Below are 23,099 nucleotides of genomic sequence, written 5' to 3' on the forward strand. Positions count from 1 at the left end.
AAGGTGACAGTCTCAGAGTTTCAAGTGCTTGAAACCATATTTAGGGAAAGCTTTTCATCCTTTCAGCTCTAATTTCTATTATTAAACTAGTTTCCCAAGGATAAGAACTGAGATGTGTTTTTAAACAACGCTGACAAAGGAAAGTGTTAATTGGCATTTAACCAATGCAATGATATTAACATGCATCTGTTTCTGCTTTGTGTGGAAAATGATTTTTCATCACCATAGCGATTCATTTCTGGGCTTTTTGGAACTTGGCCACGGTGTGCAGTAAACAACAAAATTTTTCTTTTTCTTTCCCGAATAAGGGATTCAGCAGTCAAGCAGCCTGTTGTATAGCATAGCTAGTGTAATTTCAAATCCTTTCCAACTAAATTCTGTGCAAAAACTCTGTGCATCCGTGGTAGGATAAGAAGATGGTACGGAAATGTGATGAAAAGAGCCACATGCCAACATTGTACTCTCAGCTTAAAAGCAAATACCAAACCATTGCCCCTTTTTGAGGATGATCTGAGGTTACATGTGTGGACAGGAATTTATCTGTGATCTTCTGACAGTAACCTAGGAAGATGAATAAGCCTTTAGTACTATTGGATTTTCCATTTTTAATGTTATTCTTGATGATATTATGTATTGGTTCAACTAAAAATTCTCAAAAAATGTTCTCTTTACCTGGTGAAGAAATTTTATGTAGGCTGTGGCTATTTGTAGGAAAATACAGCAATAAAGGAGAAGGAAACAATTTTACTTATTTTCAGTCGCTTTCATTGTCAACATATGGTTACTTTTAGAAATTCCTTTGAAGACATCCTTCTAAAAGCACACCTTATTCATTGAAGCATCCGTGTTTCTTGTACCACATTTCCATTTTATTCACTAAAATTGTAGCTATTAGCCTTTAAAAAGTCAATAGTTTACGATGCATCAATAGTGACATTCTATTTGTATTTTGGGAACTTATGTAGCAGGCCTTTTGGGGAAGTAAATTTTTGTCATTGTATGTGCTTTAGAAAGTAAAACCACTTATTGTTAATAAAGGTGATACATATTTTGTAACCACAGGGAAGTGAATTGAAGTCTTTCATACATTAGTGTTTAAATTTCATCTAGATAGAACCTAAAGTAGACCTGTAATCATTCTGTGGGGAGATGAGGACAGGCCTACAGAACCTGAGGACAAAGTCAGTTTCACCTCTTCTTTGACTCTTAAAGGACTGTCTTTATTTCTTACCCAAATGAAATTCTGTGATAAATTATCTGAGCTATCCTCAGTGATTTCCTTGCTAAAACCTCTCTCCATCTATCATAATATTGATGAGATTAGTCATGTAAAGAAACCTTCCTAGAAAAAAAATTCCCTCTGGAAAGTGTCTTGTATTGTGTATCACTGATGAAGGCTACTGGACTCCCCGAATCTCTTGAGGGATCTCATGTCTCTTCCTACAAAGGAACGCATTGCCTTATTATTTTTCAGGTGATAAGCTACAAACTGGGAACTGTGACCTGACTGCCATGGTGGAATAATGACAATTTTTTAAAGGCAGAAAATAATAGTGAAAAATGAAAGTTGGCTCAGAGGATTTGCTGTGTAATTTTTATGCCCTAAAGAATAGGCGTTGCTTCTAGAAGGCATAGGTGTCTTAGTTTTCTGGTTTGCTGTTCAGTCGCTAAGTTGTGTCCAACTCTTTGTGACCCCATGGACTGCAGCATGCCGGGCTGCCCTGTTCTTCACTATCTCCCGAAGTTTGCTCAAACTCGTGTCCATTGAATCAGTAATGCCATCCGACCATCTCATCCTCTGTCGCCACCTTCTCTTGCCCTCAGTCTTTCCCAGCATCAGGATCTTTTCCAGTGAATTGGCTCTTTGCATCAGGTGCTTCAGCTTCAGCATCAGTCCTTCCAATGAATATTCAGGATTAATTTCCTTGAGGATTGACTGGTTTGGTCTCCTTGCAGTCCAAGGGACTCTCAGAAGTCTTCTCTAGCACCACAGTTTGAAAGCATCAATTCTTTGGCGCTCAGCCTTCTTTAGGGTCCAACTCTCACATCCATACATGACTACTGAAAAAACCATAGCTTTGACTATTCGGACCTTTGTGGGTAATGTGCTGTCTCTGCTTTTTAAGACGCTGTCTAGGTTTGTCATAGCTTTTCTTCCAAGGAGCAAGCGTCTTTTAATTTCATGGCTGCTGTCACTGTCTGCAGTGATTTTGGAGCCCAGGAAAATGGTTACCAGAAAGTTGTTTTCTGCAGTAAGTGGTCCAGGGTTAGTTCGTTAGACCGTCTATAACTTGGTGAAATCTCCTGCAAGGATATCTAGTTCTCTTTATTTGATTGTGTGTTCACACACACAAAATCTGATTAGCGATCTCCTGTCCCCGATGTCAGCTGATCCTGGTGACACCTGAGCCTTGCCGCGTGCACTTTGCTGTGCTGTCTTCCCCGGCCCCGCCCCGCAGCCCCAGCGGCTTCTGTTGTCACAACTAGAGTCTTGTTGGCCTTCTGGTCTCCCAGTTCCTTCACCTGCACAGGCTCAGTGCCCTTCTGTTTTTTCATCTCAAGTACTCAGGCTTAACTCCATTGATTTATTATTTTCTGATGATAAGCTACAACCTGAGAATTGTGACCTGACTGTTATGGAGGAATAATGACAATTATTTTGAAAGGCAGAAAATAATATTGAAAAATGATAGTTGGCTCAGAAGGGTTGGTCTGTGTATTTTTTATTTCTTAAGGAATGTGCCTTGTTTCTAGAAACCCGAATCCTAACTGTACCTGGTTATAAGCCTAGAACTGATAAATCAGCTGGACTTACCATGCTACCGGATCTCAAGCTCTCTCTTGCATCCTGTACTGTGACCCCGCACTGTTCTCCCAAATACCCACCGTGCTTTCAGATCTGATTTCTCAGCCACAGAGCCTGCTAGTCTCTTAGAGTGAGGTCCCCCTTCTTCCTGTCTGCACTGAGCTCCCTGGCTGACCCGTTGCTTTTCTCCCATTGGTGCCCTCAGTTTCCTGACATGCACAACGTTCTTCTGCAGAACCAACTCTGAACATCAGTTCTATAAATGCTGCAGTTCACTTTCTCTGTTCCTATGATAGGCAGCTGAGCATCCCTGGAGAGATTATCCAACAACCAAGCAAATTGCTTTCATGACAAATTCTTGGATTTACATTTGGGCTGGACTCTCACAATAGCCTGTCGATCCTTTTATTATTCATGGTCTGGCCTCTTTCTTATTGCTGTCAATGATGTTCCAGGCTTATTTTTATCTTAAAATCCAATGTCACCTTTACGAGTTCTTCTTCAGCTACTGGACCACTAAATGGTAAAGCCTGGATGCTTCAGCCTTGGACCTCTTTTTTCCTGTTTGTGCCTGTATCCCTGGTGATCTCATTTGGTCTCATGGTTTTCAAAGCCATGTATAGGTTAACAACCCTAATAATTTTATCTCCAGAACAGATTCTGCTCTGAACTTTGCTTCTCCTATCCCCACATTTCCTCTTAGATGTATTTTTGTCATATCAAATTTGATCTTTATTATCAAACAAGTCCCACCTCTTATTTTCCTCACTTCTATGAAGACTATCTCTTATCTTTCAGTTATTCAGGTCAAAAACTTTGTATGTCTTGACTCTTGTCTGCCTCTTGCATCTCGCATCTAATTTTTCAGCAAATTCTAAGTTTTTCCTTTAAATTATAGCCAACCCAAGTTTTACCTATCATTTTTTCTCCTGTGGAGTATTATACTAGTCTTCATAGCACTTAGCTCAATTGAAAATTCTACCTTTATCTTATTTATTTTGCTTCCTGTCTCCCTCCCACTAGAATGGGTAGAGGTTTTGTTCATATCACCAAGCCCTAAAATAAAGCCTAGCACCTGGTAGGCATTTAATAAGATCTTTAGTAAATGAAAGTATTATAGAAGGCAATGTAATCACTTGAGGTTTGGTTTAGTAGGAGTGGAATAGAAGGACTGATGGTCCGATAAAAGGATAAAGATGTAGGTGGGTGACTAGAAGCTGTGATGAGGGGTTTGGAGGTTCTCTTCTGTTTGCTTCAATTATCTCAGTGAAATGGGAAACAAAGTTTTTAGCTCAGAGTGAGAAGCAGATGCAGGTGTTTGCAGAAAGCAGAGAAGATGTGAGCTTTCTATGTGCGTGGGAGAGTAAATGGGCTCTGGATCTATCAATGTGTAGTATGATTCCACATATACATGTTGGTATCTGATATTTGTTTTTCTCTTCCAGATAGAGAAAAGCAGGGCAGGAATAGAGACGCAGATGTAGAGAACGGACATACGCATATGGAGGGGGAAGAGTTGGGTGAGATGAATTGGGAGGTTAGGATTGTCAGATACACTCTGCATGCATGTGTGCTCAGCCTTGTCTGACTCTTTGTGACCCCATGGACTGGGGCCTGCCAGGTTCCTCTGTCCAAGGGGTTTTCCAGGCAAGAATACTGGAGTGGGTTGCCATTTCCTCCTCCATGGGATCTTGCTGACCCAGGGATCAAACCCATGTCTCCTGCATCTCCTGCATTGGTGGGTGGATTTTTTACCACCGAGCCGCCTGGGAAGCCCACATATATATGCTACGCTGTGTAACATAGATAGCTAGTGGGAACATGCTATAAAGGGCAGGAAGCTCGGCTGGGTGCTCTGTGATGTCCTGGTGGAGTGGGATCGGGGGTGGAGTGTGAGGGCGGTCAGAGAGGGAGGAGATATATTTGCACATAGCTGATTCACTTCGTTGTACAGTAGAAACTAACATAGCATTGTAAAGCAATCATAGTCTAATAAAAAATATAGTATGATTATAGAGTAGTATGAAAGGACCTACTTGAGGCTCAGAGCCACGCATCTTAAGTGAAACCAGCAAGCATGGTCCTGTAACTTTTTCCCCAGCCGCATTTACCTCTGTGATGCCAGAGTAGGGTTGGTAGGGGTTAGAGTCAATGAGCACCATGATTTACCCAAAGGGGATGATGACGTGAGAGAAGGCAAGGCTTTGGAGGGGTGTCCACAGGAGTAGTTGCATCAGACATTGAAACTGGCTAAAAAAAGGAATCCGGGAAAACTTACTGCTGGAAGGATCGGTAGACCATTTTAATGGGTTCCCAGAAATGCTGGAGTTAGAGAACCAGAGGAATGATGTGGAAAGAAGTGTTGGTCAGAGAAGGAAAACACTCCAAAATTATGGAAGTGTTGTTGTGGCTGTTGGTTGTTGCCAGGGATGTGAAGGGCAATGAAGTGTAGAGGTCAGTGACATATGCTACTAGAAAAATTACCCGTGGGATATAGCGTTAGAAGGAGTGGAATTAACCCTAGAACTAAATCTTCAAAGAAAGAAGGGGTTGACTTGGTTGTGGGCAGATGACTGCAACAAGGAGAGGTAGGTAGTGAAGGGCGTTATCTGGTGCATGGCAGGAGCTTTAAACTTGGAAGTTTGTAGGGGTGAGGGAAGAAGAAGAATGGTCTGGAAGCTATAAAGACAACAAGGAGGACGCTTCTCCTATTCTAGACCTAGTGTGAGAGGAGACGGTCACTGAGAACTTGCTGGGAAGCAGAGGCCTTCAGAGGGGCCTGAGGTTTACAGAGAGCTAGAGCAGGCGAAGAAGAGGTTCAGGATGTGCAGGGCTGTGTGACGACTGCCTGAATTCCAGACAGTGAAGGATGAGAAGTTTCCAAGAGCTGGATAAGTGTATGTTTCTGAAACTCTACCTCTGATCACTGGTGCCAAATAGAAATGTAGAGACAGGGTTTTGGATGAAGGAGAAAGAATAGCTTTTATGCTCTGTCAGGCCAAGGGGGCCACAGCGGGCCAGTGCCTGCACGGTTGTGCATCCCTTCCTGGAGGGGGTCACGAGGAGTCAGTGTTCAAGGAGCAGGGCGTGGTCGGTTCGTGGACATTCTTCTGATCGGTTGGTGGTGAGATAATTTGGAGTCCACATCATTCACCTTCTGGTTCCAACCGGTCTGGGGTCTATGTGCTTGTAGGCAGTATACAATTAACTTCTACCACCTGGTGAGGGTTTCAGTATCTGCAAAACAGCTCAAAGAACATGGCTCAGAATATTATCTATAGTCCTTGAGGAAGAACTAAATGTCTTTGACTTTGTTTAGTGGCTAAGCTATTATTATTTTGTCTTGCTTGACTGTTTTCCTTTTTTCTAGTTTCTCTGATTAAATTTATTCTTTGACTAAAATTTTTCTACAGACAAAAGGCAGGTGGAGGGCATGAGTGGGGGTCTATTCTGGGAAGGCCTCAGAGGGTCATGCTCAGTTACAAGGACAAGAAAGGAACAAGACTAGGGCTGTACATGGCACACAGGGATACAGGGATGGCTGGGTTTCTTGAGGGGCTGATGTGATGGGGTTAAAGGGCATGTTGAGATAAGGCGTGGTGGCATGGCTAGAAGGGAGAGGAGCATGGGAGGCCCTGCTGGGACCATTGCATTTCCTATGACGAGCAGGGAGGTGGCAACATGGTAGTGCCACCTTGACTAGATGGGGCTAATTGCATCACAAATATAGTTTAAATGCAAGATGATTCCTGTCACTTTCCAGCTTCTCCCAGTGCCCCGCAGTGGGATCTTTTCTGTATCTTCATTCATTTTCTCTGTTCACAGAGGAGGCTATATTCTTTCTGTTGTTTACTTTTATTTATTTATATTTTGGCCTCACTGTGTGGCATGTGGGATCTTAATTGATCTACCAGGAATTGAACCTACATCGCCTGCTGCCCTGGTGGCTCAGAGGTTAAAGCGTCTGCCTCCAATGCGGGAGACCCGGGTTCGATCCCTGGGTCGGGAAGATCCCTGGAGAAGGAAATGGTAACCCACTCCAGTATTCTTGCCTGGAGAATCCCATGGACGGAGAAGCCTGGTAGGCTACAGTCCAAGGGGTCGCAAAGAGTCAGGCACGACTGAGCGACTTCACTTCACTTTCTTCCTTCCCCTGCAATGGAAGGGTGGAGTCTCTGACGTCCCTTTTCCTTTGGTTTTTCCTGCCTGTGTCCTCCAGGACCGAGTTTCACGTTCCTTCTTACTGGCTCCTTCCCCAAGTCTACAGATGTCTTCATGTCTGTCCCATTAGAGACCAACAGAGGCATCTCTTTGACCGGACTTTCCTCTCTAACTTCTCTCCATCTCTCTTCCTACTTCTCACCCAACTTCTTGAAAGAGATCTCCAACATCATCTTCTCTTGCCATCTTCCCATTCAGTCCTCCATCTACCACTCTTAGATTTCTGTCCTGATTGCCAGGCTTGGGTCTTTTAAGACCGGCATCACCCACCCGACATTCTGACGTGATTAAATCATTCCCCATCACTTGGTTCTCATTGTCAATAGGGCAAAACCCGGGCTTGATCTACACACAGTATTGCTTTCCATGACTTTTCTTATCTGGTTTTCTCAGCGTGGGAGAGCCTTCTCTTCCCCTCCACCAGGACTTAAATTCAAGGTGCTGCCTTTTATGGAGCTTCCGGGACTCAGCAGGCGTCCAGCCATCATTGCTTTTTCCCTTCCTGTTCTGTGCTCCCCTGGTGGCTCAGAGGTTAAAGCGTCGGCCCCCAATGCGAGAGACCTGGGTTCGATCCCTGGGTCGGGTAGATCCCCTGGCAAAGGAAATGGTAACCCACTCCAGTATTCTTGCCTGGAGAATCCTATGGACGGAGAAGCCTGTAGGTTACAGTCCAGGGGTCGCAGAGAGTCGGACACGACTGAGAGGCTTCACTTCCTGTTCTGTGCACACCATTTTCCTACTTGTGAGAGATCTATTAACTGTTACCTTTTGCTGTTGTCTCTCTGGCTCCTGAGTGCCTGCCACATGGTAAAAACTTGACAAAATAATTTTTGAATGAATAAAGGATGAATGAGAGAGAAGGTATGTCCTTGAGAAGAGGCATTGGTATATTGATAGCCAGGAAAGTACATTTTCAACTTTCCATTCACGTTTTAGCCTACTCATTGATGATGCATGTCTGAGGTTTCACATGTAGTCGGTGCTTATGAGCCAGTTTGAACCTGCTAACCCAGGGTTAAATGGAAGAACGTCCTTGACCTCTGTGGGGTCACCACAAGCACAGCATGTGGTCTGGGTTGAAATTGACTTTTCCATGTTCAGTTCAGTTCAGTCGCTCAGTTGTGTCTGACTCTTTGAGACCCCGTGAACCCCAGCTCGCCAGGCCTCCCTGTCCATCACCAGCTCCCAGAGTCCACTCAAACCCATGTCCATTGAGTCGGTGATGCTATCCAACTCTCTCATCCTCTGTTGTCCCCTTCTCCTCCTGCCCTCAATCTTTCCCAGAATCAGGGTCTTTTCAGATGAGTCAGCTCTCGGAACCAGGTGGCCAAAGTATTGGAGTTTCAGCTTCAATATCAGTCCTTCCAATGAACACCCAGGACTGGTCTCCTTTAGGATGGACTGGATGGATCTCCTTGCAGTTCAAGGGACTCGCAAGAGTCTTCTCCAACACCACAGTTCAAAAGCATCAATTCTTCAGTGCTCAGCTTTCTTCACAGTCCAACTCTCACATCCATACATGACCACTGGAAAAACCATAGGCTTGACTAGACAGACCTTTGTTGACAAAGTAATGTCTCTGCTTTTTAGTATGCTGTCTAGGTTGGTCATATGGAGAAGGAAATGGCAACCCACTCCAGTGTTCTTGCCTGGAGAATCCCAGGGACGGGGGAGTCTGGTGGGCTGCCGTCTATGGGGTCACACAGAGTCAGACACGACTGAAGTGACTTAGCAGCAGCAGCAGCAGGTTGGTCATAACTTTCCTTCCAAGGAGTAAGCATCTTTTAACGTCAGGGCTTGAACTGCTGGAATGCTACACGTTTATCCATGTTAACGTGTAGCATTCCAGCAGCTCAGCTTGTCAACCTACTCTTCTGTTGCCATGTCCTACAATAAGATCTTCCTGGGGCTTTATTTCATTCACTGATAAATATTTTCATAAAAAAAGGATCAGATACACTATGAATTGTTTAATAGCTGTTCTCTTTGGCAATCATTCATGTAATCACAGGACAATAGGCAGTTTATTAAACAGGAAAATACCATAATATATAGAAAGTAAAGTCAAGATAAACCTTTGATAAGACTGAAAGTCTAATTTATTACATGTCTCATAGGTCTCTTCTGGTGATTCTGAAGCCAAACCTCTGATCTTCACATTTGTCCCCACTGTCAGAAGACTGCCAACCCACTCCCAGTTGGGTGACACGTCTAAGTACATTGTTAAAATTCCTGAGGAACCAAGTGATAAGACTCCAGAAACTGTAAATAGGGTAGGATTATTTTTATTATTTTTATGTCCAGTAATTAAAGTATCCATAATAATGACATGAAAATCTGTATGCATGTTTATTTTCTCTACTTAAAGTGAGATAACGGGGAAATCTAAGAGTGGCTAAAAATATAACTATGTAATGGGTACTTCAGTGTTATCAAATCTCAGGTTTTCTATAGTAAGTTATCCCTTTTGATTTGACATCCTGTCGTTTGTTGTTCACGTGATATATTATGCCTCCTGGCACCTCCCCTCCCACATGTACCTTAAAATAAAAATACAAAATTTTTTGCAAAGTTTAAATTTATCTTTAAAGGCTATTAGATAAAGAGTGAGGAGCTATTTTATGTGTAATAGATTAACAATGTTAAAAAATATACTATTCCATGTTTAGGGCACTTGTGGACCTATTGTCATGCTCACACTTTGCTGCTAGTTTTGTGAATTTTTACAATTTTGGTTGGAAAACCCTTATCCACATCATACAACTTTTCATAACCTTTCAATGATCTAAGTGGAAATGTATACCAGAGAAATACTACAGAAGATAAAAAGTATTATGTAGGAAAATAATTAGGAAAAATAAAAAGAGCCTAATATCTAACAGAGAAAAGCTAAGCATCTGATAGCAGCACCTTGACAAACTTATAATGATTATTCAATTTTATGGAACATGTTAATGTTATGTTAAATGATACAGTAGATTATAAAATTGTATTTATACCCCAATTATACTTATCTAAAGTGAGACCAAGGCTGAAAATGAAATTAAACAAAAAACTAAAAATTACTTGTGTGAAAATAACAACTTTTTGGGTAAAAACTTTTTTTTCTTTAAAATGTATTTTAATACTGTCCTCTTATAAAAAAATGTTACTGTGTAAATTTTGTGGTATTTTTGAGCCAACTTTGTAAGAAATAAAATTATCTGATTCTCCTTGTCTATATGAAAGCATCTTATCTAGCAAGCAGTAATATGTCCATGAACCTGGGACTTAATTCAAAAACTATTGTGAGAACAAATTATTTTAGAGAAATTCTGAAAGCTACATAAGACACTTCTCGGAAGTTTCTCTCTCACGGTACTAAAGTACGTACAATATATTCAAGGGATCCTTTGTGATTAGGTGTTCTGAGTTCATGAGACTATAGACGTATGAATCAATCTTGGTTGCAGATTTCCAGAGCTTCCTGAACTAATGATATTCATCTACAGATGGCAATGGTACCTACACAACCACATTTTTAAAAGAGTAAACATTTTTCTTCCTATTTTTTAAGCAGTTCAATATTATAATACAGCAGGGTAAATAATCCCTCATTCTTTGTATATTTAAAAACTATTTCCTTGAACACATGCTGTGTGCTTGGTGCTGTGGATTCTGGATGAATAAAGTCAACTCATAAGTTATTTGTTATTGGAAAGACAGACAATGAAAAAAATAAAAAACATATAATAAAACCTCGGGTGGTTAAGAAATGCTGTAAAAAATACATCAGAATAAACAAATAGAGAATGTTGGACTGTGGAAGCAGGGAGTTATCATAGATCATTAATAGCATTTTCAAAAATGAGTTCAATTTTGCCAGCTCTTAGTTATTCTGCTACTTTCCATCATAAGCAATCTGTCTTTGAATCCTTCTATTTTTAATTTAAGCTTTCTTCTAATTTGGGTTTTGTTACTGGATGTGAAAAGTCGCTCAGTCGTGTCCGATTCTTTGCAACCCCGTGGACTGTAGCCTACCAGGCTCCTCTGTCCTTGGAACTGGAGTGGGTTGCCATTCCCTTCTCTAGGGGATCTTCCCGACCCAGGGATTGAACCCGGGTCTCCTGCATTGCAGGCAGATTCTTTACTATCTGAGACACAAGGGCCCTTGTTACGACATAGTGTTGTAATTTAATATGCGAAATGACCACTCTCAGAAAATTCCACATCAGAAGCAAAGTATATTTCATCTTGATTATGTCATCATCAGCTGAAAAGTGTGGTCTGGTGGTATGAATTTGACTCTTAGTTCATCACTGATTTGATTATTCTATCTTCTCTCACGCAACACATAATACATATTAGCAAACATTAAACTGATGACTATAGTTGACATTTAGTTTATTTTAGCTTATTTATATCTTTTTATTTTGAAATAATGTTAGACTTAGGGAAATGTTGCAAAAAAAAAAAAAAAAAAAGAGATTAGTATCAGCATTTTCCAGGTGGCTCAGTGATAAGGAATCCACCTGCCAAGCAAGAGATGAGGGTTTGATCCCTGGGTCAGGAAGATCCCCTGGAAAAGGAAATGGCAACCCACTCCAGCATCCTTGCCTGGGAAATTCCATGGACAGAGGAGCCTGACTACAGCTCATGTGGTTGCAAAGAGTCTGACACAACTTAGTAACTAACAACAACAACAACAACAACGCTTATCAAAACCAAGGAAATTAGTATTGGGTCTTTTAAACATAGTCTTGGTGTACATTGCTGGTACCATTTTAGAAAAAAGATGCTTTGGTAACATGAGAAAACTATCTAATTCCTGGTCTTGTAAACCTCCTATGTGTTCATAGAAAACTGAATGGGAAAATATTTAGGATTGTAAATAAAAACGAAAATAACAGTAGAAAACACTTTATGCTAAAAATATCTGTCTTTTTGATGTCTTATTCATGAGTTCTTCCCATAGGCTTGGACTATTTTGTCTGAATTTTCTGCATTTTGTTCCAATTTTACTTTCCTTCTTAGATTTTTAGAAGAATGCATATTATTTTAGAACCCTTCAATGGGATTTCATTTCCTACCCCCAGCTTATGCAGGCTGTACAAGTTTTGCTTCACTATTAACTAAGCCCATGGCTGACCAGTTCCCATTTGTTTTGTGAATGTCGTTATGGAAGACATTGCCCTCATCCTCTCTTTCTAAAAAGTCATATCAAAATTTATTTGAAAGCATGTTTGTTTGTGGACGTTAATTCTGAGTCCTAAATTACTTAGGTTTGGAGCATGACATACAAGTGAGTTCTTAAAAGTAAGCCATTAACTTCAACCCAAACTCTCCTATGTCAACTTGATTTGGGGGTATATTTGTAAAACCTTTTGTCCTTGAGAATATAAGCAAGTTAAGTGTTTAGAGGACATGTAGAAAAGAAGCAAGTATCAAAGCAACATCAACTCTTTTATGTTTCTCCATTTATTGCAGTTTGATTCCAGTGAGTACTTGACCTTGAATGTTGGGCGCCAACAGGAGAAAGAACGAGGAGCACTGACTTGCCCTTCAGAGGTTGAGGACAAGGCTTCCCAAGGAAGGGAATTTAAAGAGAAGAAACCTCAAGGAATGCAGCAAAGTGACCTCTTCAAAGCGGAATATGTCTTTATTGTGGACTCTGAGGGGGAGGAGGAAGCCCCGGGCAGAAAAGGTGACCAGGGACCCCCGGTGGGGACAGGCCCCCCGGCCGCTCGGCCCGCGTCTCTCGCCATCTCCTCCTGTCTGGCCTCCGATGCAGTGCGCCCCAAAACTCGAGGGGCGGATCTCCAGGCCCCTTCGCATCCTGAACGGCCTCAGGCGATGGCTCCTCAGCAAAGACACGGGCAGGTAGGTTTCTCTTCTTGTGAGTAAGAAAAAAATGTTTCATATTCCTTGTCTGCAAAGGCCTTCTGTTTACTGAAGGGATCGAGGCATACAAAACTCTCAAGGAAAAAAAACGTTAAAAAGCTAAAATCCCAAGATCACAAATCATCACAGTGTAAATGAAGATAATAAATTCCCAAGGATTGGATAAATTATACTGTGAATTGGTTGAAGCGAACATGTAAAATGCTTAGCTGGGGTGGATTTGGGTGAATATTAACTCTTCCTTTTGAAAATGCTTGAATAAGGTCAGTAAAGGGAATTTCTTAGAGTGCTTGTTGGGCTGGGTGCATCAGGAAGCACATTTCAAAGATGAGATGTGATATGACATATAGAAATCAACTAGATATGACATGTAGATACGTGACTTTTAAACTAGTAAAAGAAGAGTAAAAGGATACACTAGGAATAAGAGTATGTAAGGAAAATCGTTTCCTCCTCTGTGTCTTAAGAGAAATATTGACTGTGTTCCTGGAAACCACCATAAGCAGGGCTGGCCTCAGTGATCTGGGAGGAAGGCAGGCAGTTCAGTCGCTCAGTTGTGTCCAACTCTGCGACCCCATGAACCACAGCACGCCAGGTCTCCCTGTCCATTATCAACTCCTGGAACTTACTCCAACTCATGTGCATTGAGTCAGTGATGCCATCCAACCATCTCATGTCTGTCATCCCCTTCTCCTGTCTTCAATCTTTCCCGGCATCAGAGTCTTTTCCAATGAGTCAGTTCTTCGTGTCAGGTGGCCAAAGTATTGGAGTTTCAGCTTCAACATCAGTCCTTCCAATGAACATTCAGGACTGATTTCCTTTAGGATGGACAGATTGGATCTCCTTGTAGTCCAAGGGACCCTCAAGAGTCTTCTCCAACACGACAGTTCAAAAGCATCAATTCTTCAGTGCTCAGCTTTCTTTATAGTCCAGCTCTCACATCCACACATGACTACTGGAAAAACCATAGCCTTGACTAGACAGATCTTTGTTGGCAAAGTAATATCTCTGCTTTTTAATATGCTGTCTAGCTTGGTTGTAGCTTTTCTTCCAAGCAGTAAGCATCTTTTAATTTCATGGCTGCAGTCACCATCTGCAGTGACTTTGGAGCCCCAAAAATTAAAATCCATGACTGTTTACATTGTTTCCCCATCTATTTGCCATGAAGTGATGGGACCAGATGCCATGATTTTAGTTTTCTGAATGTTGAGTTTTAAGCCAACTTTTTCACTCTTTTTAACTTTCATCAAGAGGCTCTTTAGTTCCTCTTCACTTTCTGCCATAAGGGTGGTGTCATCTGCAGATCTGAGGTTATTGATATTTCTCCTGGCAATCTTGTGCTTGTGATTCCAGCTTGTGCTCCATCCAGCCTGACATTTCACATGATGTATTCTTCATATAAGTTAAATAAGCAGGGTGACAATATAGAGTCTTGAAATACTCTTTTCCTGACTTGGAACCAGTCTGTTGTTCCATGTCCAGTTCTAACTGTTGCTTCTTGACCTGCATACAGATTTCTCAGGAGGGAGACCAGGTGGTCTGGTCTTCCCATCTCTTTAAGAATTTTTCAGTTTGATCCCACCACAAAATTTAGCAGCAAGATTGAATGGTTCCTTTTAAGTGGAGAGTCTTTGATATAGTAGGAGCCCATTATCTGTGATGACAGGAAAGAAGGAGGAGAAAGGGGGAATTTTGAAGGGAAAACAAAAATAGAATGGCTATTTGTTGTCAGGAAGTTATCAGACTTTGATAAAGCAGAGAATGTCAGGAATGCAGAGGCTGGCTTGGCTTTGAGAGTGAAAAATGAATCAATGAAGAGCCCTCTGTGACAATGAGCATGAGTCAGTATCACGGTGTCCTGTTTAGAGTCTTCTAAACCAGGTATTTGCAAGCTACCTAAAGTAGTTGGGAGAACATTTTTATTGGTGAGTTGGCCTTTTGGTACTACTAGGACCTCTGCAAGACTGTAGGGCAGGCACTTTTTAAATCTCTGGTGCCACGTCTTTATTTTTGGAGCCTTCATTGACTTCCTGATAATGTATTTATGTCACTTAAAGCATCCAGTATCCTCATAGCATCTTTGGGTGATAAAAGATTCTCACTGCGGTACCACTGTCCAGCCTATTGGACTAAAACATTTATTTCCTCTTGAACTTTATTCTTACCTAGTTATTGGAAAAATTCTAATAATCTAATTAAACATATTCCCAGTAAGTAGAGATAGGCTTAAACATTTTTTTCTTGCCTCAGGAAAGATGATGAAAGAAGCAAGTTGATGATGTAGAGGCTTCCATAGTCAGTGGAGAATAGTTTAATGTGGACTTTTAAAGAACACATAAACATGATGACACCAAATATAAATAAAATAAATAAGGAAAAACATTCTTAATGAAGCAATGTTTAGATTTTTAATTTATCCTTTTCCTCAACTACTGTATTTCTACTGCTAAATTGGTCATTTATTTTCTTTTTATGTTACCTAATATACAGAGGGCAAACTAGAGACAAAAACACACATTTGGGATCTTTTTCAGGGGGCCAAAATAAGTTAGTTAAAAGGTTACAGTTATCAAAGCTCCAAATGAAAAGGCATAGCTCAGCCTAATTCATGAGTGGTGGCTGAGTGTTATGATTACTCCAGGTGGAGGAAACCTGGGTCCTAAAGTGTTTGTGAATAGCCATTGTCTTGGATTCCATTTCCTATAGTAATCCATTGGAGTGATGAATAGTAGATTATCATGAAATAAAAATAAGATGACTGTTACTGACAAATATAAACTAAACAGAAGAGGCAAGAGGCCAGAAGGCTGTCTGAGAAGCTGAATGTGGCCAGTGTGTGTTAGTGGTAGTTGCTCAGTTGTGTCCAACTCTTTGTGACCCCCTGGACTATAGCCCATCAGGCTCCTCTGTCCATGCAATTTTCCAGGCAAGAATACTGGAATGAGTTGCCATTCCTTTCTCCAGGGAATCTTCCTGACCTAGGGGTTGAACCCAGGTTTCCCTCATTGCAGGCAGATTCTTTACTATCTAAGCCACCAGAGAAGCCAAGGTAGCCCGTGGTGGTTAGTCCCTCAGTTGTGTCCACTCATGACTCCATGGGGTGTAGCCTGCCAGGTTCCTCTGTCCATGGGGACTCTCCAGGCAGGAATACTGGAGTGGGTTGCCATACCCTTTTCCAGGGGGTCCTCCCGACCTGGGAATCGAACCCAGGTCTCCTGCATTGAGGCAGATTCCTTACTGACTGAGCTCTGAGGGGTGCCCAGGGTAGCCAGTAGTTGAAGCTTAATGTAAAAAGCCTAAAGATTATCCCATGATTGGATTACCTGATGCCAACAACATCAGTTTTTCAATCAGAGAGGCAGTTGATTAAGTCTATTTCTGGTCTACTTGGTAAAAATGAATCTGTGTATTGTGTAATTTATGAAGTTATTCCTAAAAAGATGTACCTCAGGCCTAGTGTGGCCTTTAACCTATTACCTAGCCTTGATGTCACTTTCTATCCGCATCTCATGCTTCTATTCTTCAGCACTCCTGACCTGTCATCACAGTTCACGCATCACACCCCTGACCCCTGACCCCTGACCCCTGACCTTCTGTGTGTGACGCTGCTCTCTTCCCAGCCCATCCTCATGTAACCTCAGCTACCTGAAACCCTAAGCCAGGCCCAAGCAGCACCGTTTCCAAGAGACATTCCCTTTGAAGAGGATTTAGTTTCTTTCCTACATCTTTGTAATTTTCCTTGTAGGTTGTAGTATTTTTAGAAAATCTCCAATATAATTCCTTTTCACCTGATTGTAATACTGGATTTTATCTTTCTCGCTAGACTGAGAACAATTTGAAGTCAAGGGAAAGTCTGTCTCTTGTTCATTTCTGTATCTGTAGCACTTTCTGGAGTGTCTTGCATATACATGAGGTTCAAATGGTGTATAAAAAACAGAAATATTTCAAAGTTCATATCTTTGAAGTCCTTGCTCAGATATTAACTCCTTTATGAGGCTTGCTTTGGTTCCTTCAGTGAAAGCAAACGCTTCTTCAAGATAATTCTAGTAGCTTTTTCTGTACATCTTCTATAACAACGATCCTATTGCAATCTGTATGTAACTATTTAGGTTCATGCCTTATCTTGCCTAGCAGATTGTAAAGTGTTTAAAAGGAACGTTCACCTTGAATCCATTTTTATTAAGCACTTTGTTCCCTACAGTGGCTACTGTATCACCTTAAACATAGTCAGTGTAAATATTGGGTTGAGTGTATTTTGTGTTCCAAATATTTCTGCTGAAGTGGCATGTTTAGGTAAAAGTACTTATGTTATCCATTCATCTGTCGATGGGCATCTAGGTTGCATCCATGTTCTAGCTATTGTAAATAGTGCTGCAATGAACAATGGGATACATGTGTCTTTTTCAGTTTTGGTTTCTTCAGGGTATATGCCTAGGAGTGGGATTGCTGGGTCATATGGTGGTTCTACTCCTAGTTTTTTAAGGAAGTGGTACATATACACAATGGACTATTACTCAGCCATAAAAGGAATACATTTGAGTCAGTTCTGGTGAGGTGGATGAACCTAGAACCTTATTATACAGGGTGAAGTGAGTCAGAAAGAGAAAGATAAATATCATATTCTAACATACATATACAGAATCTAGAAAAATGGCTCTGAAGAATTTATTTACAGGGCAGCAATGGAGAAACACACGTAGAAAATAGACTTATGGACTTGGGAAGAGGGGAGGAGAGAGTGAGATGTATGGAAAGAGTAACCTGGAAACTTATATTACCATATGTAATATAGATAGCCAACGGGAATTTGCCGTATGGCTCAGGAAACTCAAGGGCTTCCCTAGTGGCTCAGCTGGTAAAGAATCCACCTGCAATGCAGGAGACCTGGGTTTGGTCCCTGGGTTGGGAAGATCCCCTGGAGAAGGGATAGGCTACCCACTCTAGTATTCTGGCCTGGAGAATTCCATGGACTGTATAGTCCATGGGGTCGCAAAGAGTCGGACATGACTGAGAAGCTTTCACTTTCACTCTCAAGAAACTCAAACAGGGGCTCTGTGTAAACCTAGAGGGGTGGGGTGGGGAGGGAGATGGGAGGGAGGTTCAAAGGGAGGGGATATATGTATACCTATGGCTGATTGATGTTGAGGTTTGACAGAAAACAACAAAATTCTGTGAAGCAATTATTCTTCAATAAAAAATAAATTAAAAGTACATTATGTTAAAAATCATTAAAGACTGTAATTTTAAAGCATTAAGTCAAAAGTAAAAAAGTTATATCTGCAGTTGAATCAAAATCCTCTCAAAATTCAGAATGATTTTGAAAGTTAATTTCTTGAATGTTGGTGTAGACTTCTAAGAATGTCTTATCAAGGGATAGGATTAGACTTAAAAGGAGAGGTGAATATGGATACATGAAAACAGAGTGATTTATCTGAAAATCTTATGATAAAGTCTGGAGCAAAGACAGTGACCATGGGAACAAAAAGAGCGACTTTGTGGCATAGAATGAACTGAATTTGCTCCTTGACAATACATGGAGGAAAATAAACAATGAATGAAATTTGTAACCAAGGAAATTGAATGAATGCTGGCATTAATGAGAAAAGAATAACAGGTCTTGGGAGGGGATAGGAAGAGATGAGCCATCTGATGTTGAATTTGAGATGCCTGATGGTACAGCATGATGCTGTCTAGAAAGAGGCTGGGAATACTAATATGAATCTGGACATGGGAGGAAGATGGGAGACTGGAGGTATTTGGCACATAAGCTGAAGCTATGAGAATGGAATTGTTTACTCATGGAAAGAATGCAGCATAGGAAGACACGGGATACAAGATAGGACACAGTAAAGTATCCAGAACCTGTGAAAGATGAGAAGCAAAGAAGGAGGCTGAGAGGGAACCGAAAAAGTTGGAGAGGGGGGTTTCATGCAGGGAAAGCTAAAGAGACTTTCAACAAAAAAAAATGATAAACAGGGCCAAGATAGCAAAATATACAAACATGAATTAATCAGTAATTTTAAGGTATCTCAATAATGTTTTCTTTATTAAGATCAAGTGAATCTGGTATCAATTACATCCATTTGGGAACACAGAATACCAATCCGTGAAAGAACATTCTGGCAGCATGACATGTTTTCAGCATGAACATGGGATTATCACACAGGAAACACACGGTTCTCTGCCTTTGATGTCAGGAGACCACCTGAAGCAGGCAGCTTTCCTCACCAACTCTGTACTTCCATACTCTCTAGCTGCTTGCCAGATTTTCTTACTGTGCAGCAGCAAGTAATTCTGCCAAGTGGAACAGTCAGGTTAATATTTGCTCCTGATTGATTTAGAGAAGATTGGAAGCTAAGAGATCAAGAGGGCAAGATCAAAGGGAAGGGAAAGATCAGAAGGCCTTTAGCCTATAGAACTGGAGCTGAAGCCCTAGGGGCCCCTATGGGAAGGTGTGGCCCCTGCGAGGAAAGGAAGGGCTTTCTCTTCTTTGACTACTAGTAAAACTAGAAGATTTGTGGGGATGGAGGCAGGCATGTGGGGGTCTGACCTGGCCACTGTCTCAGTCTGGAACACGGGACCCCTTCTGCTGCCCCAGGTGTGAGCCTAGAGCCTTGTCCTGGTTACCTGCTTGGACACACACCTCCTGTGGGAGTGGGGATGAGGTTGTCCAGCATCTAACCAGCTCGTCTCCAAAGGGCTGCCTGCTGCCTTCTATTCAAATATTATTCTAGAACATGGTTTATGAAAAAACATGTAGCGCAATAGAAAATATTATAAATATAATGCAAGTCAAATAAAATACAGAACAAAGCCAACTAAAGTAGGGCCCTCCAAGTCCATTATAGGAATAGACAATTCCTATAAATATAGGAAGTCATTGGATGACCTTGATGGGAACAGTGTGTGTGGTGATGGGCAGAAATCAAGCTGAAGAGTAGATAAGTGGTGAGGAAAGGGGGGGTCATGCTTTGGAGAGATGGTATGAAAAAGCAAAAATGAGACAGGCAACTTATAGTCATGCCCATCTGGGTAGTGACTTGAAATCGTAAATTTTAGTGTCTTCCTTTGAGCGATTCTATCAACCTTCCTTGTGAGCATTGAATGTGATCATCTGTATAGGCTAGAATAGTTCCTAGCCCATGGTACATTCTCAGAAATGACTCACTGTATTTAAAAAAGTTAGAAATGGCATGTTCAGGGGCATAGGGTAAGGAACATGGGTGGAGGGAAATTTTTTATATATTGGTTCAAACACAGTTTGGACGTCAGAATTTAAGAAAGGATATGAAACATAAGATCAAAAGGACTAATGGTGGTCAAATAGAGGAGGTTCTTATAACAAATTAGGGGAAATTTGGACATTGGCACACATATTATTGTAATTAAGAGACTGGATTTTAGGGATCTGTGGAAAAGAGAGTCTGGAAAATCATTTGGACAGGCATTATACATAGAAACCTTTATTATAGTCCTAGGCCTTTATTTTACACTGAAATACCCTGTTCGTATTGGCACATTATATCAGAGTAGCCGTTCTATCTCTCTCTTACCCCAGTAGATTTCTGAGCCCTGTGAAGACAAAAAATCTGCTCACCTTCTTATCCCTATCACCTAACCCCCATGCCTGGGACGCTGTAGGTGCTTAGAAAGTGTCTGATGAATGAATGAATGATCCTCCTTTTCCCATGATCCTGCTCTCTGGCCTTCCTAAACCCACTGGACATTTATTTCTTCATTCCTGCAAGAAGGTAACATGCCAGGCCTTAGACACTACGGAAGTAAACTTAAAAAAAACAAAACAAAAACATAGTACCTGCCTTCAAGGGGCTTGGAAAACAGATGCAGCCTGGAAATGATGACAACGAAAGGTGATATGTTCAAGGGAGAGTGACACATGTAGAGGAGGAGGCCTAGGCTGGCCTGGACTACCGGGAAGGGTTCACATTCGTCTGCGCTGAAATGTGAAAGATGAGCCAAAGTATTCTTGGCCGACCACCGGGGCCTGGGCATTCCAGGCAGTGGGGACAGCCAGGGAAGTACTGACACGCAAGGAGAGGGTAGAAATAGAAGGAGCTAAGAGCTCATCAAATATCCTAGGAAGTACGCTGGGCGAGTGATGAAATACAGGTCACAGATAAACAGTTTTGAAAAGGAGGACAAGATTGGAAGCCAGATTCTGTAGAGAAATCAGAAGAGATAAGGGATTCAAGTGACTGTGGAGCTTAAGGCAAAAATAAACCATTGTGAACATTGCTGATGGCAGATTCTGTGGAAGAGCATGGGGTAAAAGCTGTTAAGAACCAGGGGGGAAGTATTACTTTCCTATTGTTGCATAACAGATTATCATAAATTTAGTGGCTTTAAAAAAAAGCACCTATTTATTTTCTCCAGATTTTTGTAGATCTGAGGTCTGGGCACAGCTGAGCTGGGTCTTACAAGTTTGAAACCGAGATGTCAAGTTCCTCTCATCTTCAGGCCTTTATAGGGAAGGGTCTGTTTCTAAATTCCCCTGTGTTGTTGGCAGAATTCATTCCCTTGAGGATGTAGAATTCATGGCAGCTTGCTTCATAAAGCTGGCAATAGAGAGAGTTTGTTACTTTGATTGCTAGCACTTGGAACCTCTTTTAAGGGGCCCACTTGAGTAGTATTACCAAGTCCAAGCTCATACTACTTGCAATATGTCAGGTCAATAAATTGAGAGAAGAGTTATTGGTACATGAACTAGCAACTTTATTCAGAAAGCTAGCAGACTAAGGGTCATGGTGGAGAGTTCTGACAAAATGTGGTCCACTTTAGAAAGGAATGGCAAGCCATTTCAATATTCTTGCCTTGAGAACCCCATGAACAGTATGAAAAGGCAAAAAGATATGACACTGAAACAGGAACTCCCCAGGTTGGTAGGTGCCCAATATGCTACCGGAGGAGAGGGGAGAAATAACTCTAGCAAGAATGAAGAGACAGAGCCAACGTGAAAACAACGCCTGGTTGTGGATGTGACTGGTGATAGAAGTGAAGTCCGATGCTGTAAAGAGCAATATTGCATAAGAACCAGAAATGTTAGGTCCATGAATCAAGGTAAATTGGAAGTGGTCAAACAGGAGATAGCAAGAGTGAATATCAACATTTTAGGTATCAGAGAACTAAAATGGACTGGATGGATGAATTTAATTCAGATGACCATTATATCTACTACTGCAGGCAAGAATCCCTTAGAAGAAATGGAGTAGCCCTCAACAAAAGAGCCTGAAATGCAGTACTTGGGTGCAGTCTCCAAAACAGCAGAATGATCTGTGTTCATTTCCAAGGCAAACCATTCAATATCACAGTAATCCAAGTCTATGCCCTGACCAGTAATGCTGAAGAAGCTGAAGTTGAACAGATCTATGAAGACCTACAAGACCTTCTAGAACTAACATCAAAAAACAAACAAACAAACAAAAAGATGTCCTTTTCAACACAGGGAAATGGAATACAAAAGTAGGAAGTCAAGAGATACCTGGAGTAACAGGCAAGTTTGGCCTTGGAGTACAAAATGAAGCAGGGCAAAGGCTAACAGAGTTTTGCCAAGAGAATGCACTGGTCATAGCAAACACCTCTTCCAACAACACAAGATATGACTCTACACATGGACATCACCAGTCAATACCAAAATCTGATTGATTATATTCTTTGCAGCCAAAGATGGAAAAGCTGTATACTGTCAGCAAAAACAAGACTGGGAGCTGACTGTGGCTCAGATCATGAACTCCTTATTGCCAAATCCAGACTTAAATTGAAGAAAGTTCAGGTACGACCTAAATCAAATCCCCTACGATTATACAGTGGAAGTGAGAAATAGATTCAAGGGATTAGATATGATAGAGTGCCTGAAGACCTATGGATGGAGGTTTGTAACACTGTGATCAAAACCATCCCCAAGAGGAAGAAATGCAAAAAAGGCAAAATGGCTGTCTGAGGAGGCCTTACAAATAGCGGAGAAAAGAAGAGAAATGAAAAGCAAAGGAGAAAAATGAAAGATATATCCATCTGAGTGAAGAGTTCCAAAAATAGCAAGGAGAGATAAGAAAGCCTTCCTCGGTGATCAATGCAAAAAAATAGAGGAAAACAGTAGAATAGGAAAGACTAGAGATCTCTTCAAGAAAATTAGAGATAACAAGGGGACATTTCATGCAAAGATGGGCACAATAAA

General features: G+C 41.3%; 1 protein-coding gene across 8 annotated transcripts in view; it reads left to right on the forward strand.

Annotated features, from left to right (window-relative positions):
* Positions 1–23,099, forward strand: part of MLIP (muscular LMNA interacting protein) — a 286,739-nt gene that overhangs the window by 123,174 nt on the left and 140,466 nt on the right. For 7 of the 8 annotated variants that reach the window (XM_055571766.1, XM_055571774.1, XM_055571769.1 and 4 more), the window contains 2 exons: positions 9,145–9,300; positions 12,494–12,886. In XM_055571766.1, the coding sequence (XP_055427741.1) occupies positions 9,145–9,300; positions 12,494–12,886 (549 nt within the window). The remainder of the gene's footprint in view (positions 1–9,144; positions 9,301–12,493; positions 12,887–23,099) is intronic. The other variant, XM_055571773.1, reaches the window with a different exon arrangement.

This window comes from Bubalus kerabau, chromosome 3 (genome assembly GCF_029407905.1).
Source record: "Bubalus kerabau isolate K-KA32 ecotype Philippines breed swamp buffalo chromosome 3, PCC_UOA_SB_1v2, whole genome shotgun sequence".
NCBI lineage: Eukaryota > Metazoa > Chordata > Mammalia > Artiodactyla > Bovidae > Bubalus > Bubalus kerabau.